The sequence below is a fragment of the Taudactylus pleione genome, unplaced genomic scaffold (genome assembly GCF_031769625.1).
Source record: "Taudactylus pleione unplaced genomic scaffold, aTauple2 ptg000667l, whole genome shotgun sequence".
NCBI lineage: Eukaryota > Metazoa > Chordata > Amphibia > Anura > Myobatrachidae > Taudactylus > Taudactylus pleione.
Window position 1 is genome coordinate 519,913 of NW_028285069.1, and position 6,600 is coordinate 526,512.

General features: G+C 46.0%; 1 protein-coding gene across 1 annotated transcript; it reads right to left on the reverse strand.

Moving 5' to 3' along the window:
* Positions 1 to 2,498: 2,498 nt before the first annotated feature.
* FUT4 (fucosyltransferase 4) lies at positions 2,499 to 5,735 on the reverse strand. The gene is made up of 2 exons (XM_088455709.1): positions 5,403 to 5,735; positions 2,499 to 5,207 (listed from the first exon to the last, which is right to left on the reverse strand). The coding sequence occupies exon 2, from the start codon at positions 5,040 to 5,042 to the stop codon at positions 3,951 to 3,953; it is 1,092 nt and encodes a 363-aa protein (XP_088311835.1). The 5' UTR covers positions 5,043 to 5,207; positions 5,403 to 5,735; the 3' UTR covers positions 2,499 to 3,950.
* Between the last annotated feature and the right edge of the window lie 865 nt (positions 5,736 to 6,600).

Sequence of the window (6,600 nt, forward strand, 5' to 3'; positions counted from 1 at the left end):
CAATGCGAATAAGACGCAAAAGGATGGTACACTACATCTCTTGGAGCGGATCATATATGCTGTGCGTCTTGTGCATTAGGGCATGTTGACACTAGGGGTATATTTACTAAAGTGCTGGATTTTAGAAGTGGAGATGTTGCCCATAGCAACCAATCAGATTCTAGCTACTATCTTCTATTAGGTGCTAGATAAATGTTAAGTAGAATCTGATTGGTTTCTATGGGCAACATCTCCATTTTTAACAACCAGCTCCTTAGTAAATATACCCCTAGATATTAAAAACAGCAGCGACACTGTGTTTTATTAATTTATTATTAAGTTAATATTTTACAGTGTTTACTATTTCCCTGGTACCCATTGGCCAGGGCTAGGGGGCCTCGGGCATTGGGTCGGGCATGTGTAGGTGCAGAGGCCTGATTATTTGATTGGTACAGTAGCTGTGGGCAACATCTCCACTTCTAAAAACCAGCATTTTAGTAAATATACCCCTAGGTGTACATACCTCCCAACTGTCCCGAATCCAGTGGGACAGTCCTGTCTTTCTGGGGCTGTCCGGCTGTCCCACACGCGGGCCACAGTGTCCCGCGGTGGAGGGGAAGTTGGGGAGAGCACAAACCGCTGCACTGCATAGCGGGTGTGCAGGAGGAGGACAGATGCCGTGCGCATGTTCTCATGTGTTAGGACTGCCTGGGGGCTTCCCAGCATCTCGGAAAGTGCTGGGCACGCCCCCATAGTGATGAAAACGGGGGTTGCCGGGAGGCTCCGCCCTGGTTTCAGTAGGCTCCGACCTTTGCGCAAGCCACCCCCCCCTCCCTTTTCGACTTGTCCCTCCTTGGGAGGATGAAAAGTTGGGAGGTATGGGTGTATGAGGAAACATCTGTAGTATTTCTAGGTTCCTATTGCCTATACAGTCTTGCCAATATTCACCAGATGTAGACTATCACGTCACAGGACCAATTTATTCATTAGAATGCTGTCTGTCAATTCACTTAAGGGCTACTGACAGCGTTGATGTCACTATATCTCCTTATGGAAAAAGCCATGCCGTGGTAAGTGACTCAATTGCTACAATTTCATGGTGACTTGTTTGTTTGCCATGCTAATTCCGTGCCTATTTATAAGGAACCTTAGTGACTTGACAGAAAGCTTTCTCATTTCATTTTAGGTTAGGTGGCATAAGGGTTGTTAAAAGAGAACTACAGGAAACTGGATGGAATCTCAGCTACTGTAGAATTCCGTTTTTGTGCTTGTTCAGAAAATAAGAGAGTTAAAAGTAAATAACTGACACTTGCTGGTAATAATATTAAATGCACAGACTCTGTAAACTACAGTCAGTGGGGCTGGTGCAAAATTAATCTCAAAATAGCCATAGATGATACCTCTCAACCATCCCGATTTTAGCAGGACAGTCACACTATTTGGGCACGGATTCGCCATTCCACCCGTAGCCCGCAGTGTCCGTGGAGGGACCTGTGGTGATTGAATCCGTATACTGCTTGAGGAAAGCTATACACACACCCAGTATGTTGAGAGGCGGGGGGGCATAAATTACTATAGGGAAAAAAAGGAGTATTTCCACCTATATGAGGAGCCCGAGATGGGTTTCGGTTGGCAACAGTGACACATGCATCTGGTTTAGGCCACGCACACGTCACAGAAACTCACAGTACGCCCCGCTAGTGCCCATGTTGTAAACCGTTTATTTTATGTGCAACATTCCCTTTTAGGCATCAATTAAAGTACAAAACCTATCTAATACAGCAGAGACAATTCCTGTCTTGTCTATGCAAAAAAAATATGCGAACTGCCAATAACAAGCGGTTCGCTAGTGCCAGCATCCATTGTCTTTCCTGCAAGGGGCAATGCCAAGTAAGAGAGCTTATATCTGTCCTTGTATTCCCTATACCTGCAGCACAGGGGCAGATTAACAATGGGAATAATGGAGCTCCAGCTCCAGGCTTCTTCATAAAGATAGGCCCACAATAAAAAATAAAACAACATAGAGCACAAAAAGGATGTGTGGTTTTGTGACACAGTAATGCCCCTTACAACACATTATGCCACAGTAATGCCCTTTACAACACATTATGCCACAGTAATGCCCCTTAAGGGTACACATTATGTCACAGTAATGTCCCTTACATCACATTATGTTACAGCAAGGCCCCTTACACATTATGCCACAGTAATGCCCTCTAATGACAGCAGCCCCCCCAGAACTGACAGATGAAACACTATTAAAATCGGACTTTCACATTAAAATGGGATCTCCCAGTAAGCCAGCTCCCTCCTTTTACCTGCCGGGGCTGCATGGTGGGTGAGCTCGGGTGGCGCGGGACGGAGATGCCACGTGCCAGAGATCGGTCAGCGCCACTCATTCTAATGTGGCGCCGGTTGCAAACCGATTGGAGCTTGCGGATCGGCAGCCACTGCTGATTGGCTGCCGGTATGCAAGCTCTGATTGGCTTGCAACCGACGTCACATTAGACTGATGGCTGTGCTGTCTCTCAAGGCCGGGCTGCAAGCGGCTGCCTGCAGGTCCCGTCGTTCGGCCCACACATGCAACTACCTGGCACTGTCCCACCTTGGCAGCCGTCACCCCCTCAAGTCCAGCGCCCGGGGCACGTACCCTCTAAGTCCCACCCCCTAGTTGCGGCCTTGGCATCCGGTGCCATTGCACAGACAGTAGAGGCACTATCAACACCCCCCTTCACGACCCTTGCTTGTTCGTAGATAGCAGGGTGACTGGAGTGTTGTTGCAGCATCCGAGGAGCATCCTGTGGACGCTCCAGATGGGCACCCTACACAGCCATCAGTGCTGCACTTAGTGCAGCTGTGGTCATGCCCCCTTCTGTGCGATGTCATGATTTTGCATACTCAGTGGGCGGGGTCGGCACAAGGCGTAACCGTGCCCTGTTACTGCACTAGTTACTGCCCTACTTTCCTGTCGTGTCCGAGAGACTCTTGAATTTCCGGGAAAGTGAAGTGGGTGGTCCGGGAGCCTGATGACGCTATCCGCTTTGGGTTGCGTTATCGTATCCTTGGGTGCCCCCTACCCACAATACCACAAACTGTGCAGGACCATGAAGATGCCATTCGTAGCACCATGCAGGGGGTGGCCACCCACCTGGACATTTATAAAACAGGTAAATATGCTTTAGTTTTATGCCTACTTGCTATGCCACTTTCTTAACTTCCATCTGGATAATGCTCACTGTTAGTCTATATGTAGCCTTCCAGTTACTGGCCGAGCTTTATTCTACAACAAAAATAAACTTTTGCATAGCAAAATATTACACAAAAAGGCAAATAGTGTCCTGTGCATTCATTTACCTTACAAACTGCTGCACACCCAGTTTCTAGACCAAAGGGACAGTAAATTATTTCTCGTTATAGACTTCAAGTATTATCATTCTCTTCTAGGTACATAAACATAAATATTGCAAATTTTTTTGTCTAAAAAAGAAAAAACAAAATGTTTTCCAAATCACCCGCACTTTTGAAAATCTTAAGTTAAAAACAATATCCGATATAAATAATGAGTTTATAAATAACTCCCACAATAGACGCCGTTCTTGAACTGATTTTCAAAACATGAAAACAATTATAAATATTATGACAAAAAAAATAACAAAAAGAAAAAAAATAAGATGTGAAATTGTTAGAATTGTGATGAAAGAAAATGATGGTAATAGGATGAGGGAATCTATAGTATTACAGCCAGGAAGAACACTTTGAGGATTGGATTGAATTTCATTAAAAATAATTTTCTTAGTGTGGTCGCTTTAGAGATATGAATGTTCGAGATTAGGTTTCCCATGCCGTAGAGCCTGGCTCTAAACCTGGCATTAGCGAGTGAGTTTATGAATCCGTAGAGCCTCGCAAAGCCCATACTGCCTGATATGGCTCAGGTTGTCATTAGAACTACTGTAAGAGGGAGACGTTCTCTGTCAGCTCTCAAACCATCCTGCGAGATCTGTAATGGTCCGATACTGATTGCTGGCTGCCTTGACGTTTCCACAAGCTGTGCAGTAGTGCTCGTCCCAAAATGAAGTCACGTGGACATCAAACCTTTTTTTCCACGTGAAATATCTCCTGTACATGTGAGTATTCCTATCAAGAAATTTCAAATACATGGCCAACTTTCTGGGACTGGAGAAATCATCGACATGAATGAAGGAGTTCCGGGGGATGAACATCTCATAGTTGTACCTACTGGGACCCATAACGATGGGCACGGCACTGGATTTGAATGCATTTCGCCATAGCTTTTCCGTGACGTAATCTGTGTGCAGGGAATTCTCGAAAGCGAGATAAAACTTATATTCGGACACGGTCTTCACAACACTGTCGTATTTTAAATCCATTCCGTACCTCCCGTAAATATCAATATCAATGTGTTCCCTCAACTGGCTGTAGTACTGCACTCTTTCGTGATCCTCGTTCCAGTTGCTAATAACCCAAGCGACCAACTTTCGTTTGCGGGGGATAATTATTTTGGCACGTTTCCTGGAGAATAAATAGCCGTATGGCACAAAAATGTCTGAATCCACCCTGTAGGACATGGTCCAGTTGAATATGCCCCCTAAGGTGGACAGCCAAGAGGAATGTGAGGGCGACTCAAAGTTCATCCAGATCCATTTTTGAGAAGCTGGACGCTTGTCCGTTGGAAAGTCGTCATAATCCCCAATGTCTCTGTGATGGAACAAGATGGCATCAGCCTCCTGGGAAAGGCTCCTGTTGGTTGATAGTTGGCAGCCGGTGATGTTGAACAGCATATGGCAGTCTCCAAGCCGTTTCTTTTTGCCAAAAGGCTCATACCAAACGAGAACTGTGACCTGCCTTGGTTTTGTAGGACTTTCCCATAACAATGAGAACGGCAAGGGGCTTTGCAACAGGTCCTGGGTGCACACGTACACCAGCAGCATGGCACATGTCAGGCTGGCGACAAGGAGCTGTGACTTAAGAGTCCTCCAGCGTCCCCTCCGGCCAGGTCTCCAACCGCGCAGTTTCTCCAGGAACATCAAACCGGGTCCTCTCATAATTGCTTACTTGTGTAGAGGACAATTTGATGTCCTGCACTGCCAAAGACTAGTTGTGCCCTGCCACGGATGCTGTAGGTGCCCATAAATTTTGTAGACCTCTATGCTCAGCAGTACGGCAGGAATGGAGCTGCTGCCATGTCCCTGGCCATTCCACAATGCCTGCTGGATTGAAAAGACATTTTTAATCAAACAAAGACAAAAGCAGATGGAATTTAAAATCAGTTCAGCTGGCTCCCATCAGCATGCAAGTCCTGCCACTTGTTACGAAGCAGTATACCTTAGTGCATGTTCCTGACTGTGCATTATATAGTTACTTGGGTTAAAAATTTCCATGCGGTTAACTGGCAGGAAACTCACCGGCACAGCAGCAGGTTAACCTCAAGGAACGAGAGCAGTCAGCTTCCTTATTCAGGGATAGTGAGGGGAGATGTATTCGTGTGATTTCCATGCTGCTTTCATTCTCCTTCCAGCTTGTCGCAGATGCCTTTTGAGTTTCAGGCTTCCACACCCTCCAGCAGTCTGATCCCACATGCACGTTAAGTGCTGAGATTTCTTTCCCTTTTTGCGGTGTACTTTGTGCCTCCACCTCAGGCAGCCCCAGTGTTAGGTGAACTTAGTGCTGAGAGGAAGAAGTCTCGCAGTCATGTGCAAGCAGCAGAATTCCTGCTGCCTTTACCCCAGCAGCTTGTAGCACCACATCACCACTCAGTCACACCTCCAGTGATGTCATCTGTCACTCAGGAAGTTCCCCGAGAAACCTGAGAGGGAGTTAAAGGGTGACAATGATCTTGCTGTTCACCCTTTCATTGCCAAAGGGCAGATTAACTCCCTTCAACGCTGCAGGGGAGGGGGGATCTGATAGCAAAATAAGCAATGATGGCAAAGAGCCACCAGAGGGTTAGGACATTAGTGAACATTCTAAGACTAATAACATGTCATGGGCTTAGCTGGGAGTCAGTACAGTTTATAGAAGAAGAAAATAAAATTGAGTTAACCCCTTGTTCTGCCGTGATCATGGTGTTTTGTGCGCAAGGCTGTGGGAAATGTATACTCTGAACTGCAATAGCTGTATATGAGCCAGGTGATGTTATTGGAAATATATGTTTCCTAACTTTCCTGAATGAAAGCAAGGACACTAAAAATGTATGCTGCACCCAGCAGGGATGCTATTGGGGATTATATAGGGTTTAAAAAAAAAAATCCACAAAATAACAGGATAAATATTATATCTTGTAGGAAAAAATATCCTAAAAAAAGATTACTTAGGAAACCGTGAATATGCGCATTCAGCAAGTACAAAAGCCAAATTACGCCGGTGTTTGTGCAATCCTCCTGTGTATGTTCAATTTGCATGAATTTCACATGTGAGAATGGCATCTGCGCAGGGCAAGATTGTGCTACCTGTTATGGGCGGTTTGGGATAGGTGCTGCGCAGGGGCGCTGAGACATCGGGGGCCAAGGTACAGGGGGAGACCACTGGAGGGGCCGTGGCTATGACCCATATTATACTGTATATTCCTTTAGTGCATGCCACTTTGCATATAAAGGGGCGTGG

What these genes read in the sequence shown, in the direction of transcription:
- FUT4 (XM_088455709.1), bottom strand. Translation starts at nt 5,042, where the DNA reads ATGAGAGGACCCGGTTTGATGTTCCTGGAGAAACTGCGCGGTTGGAGA.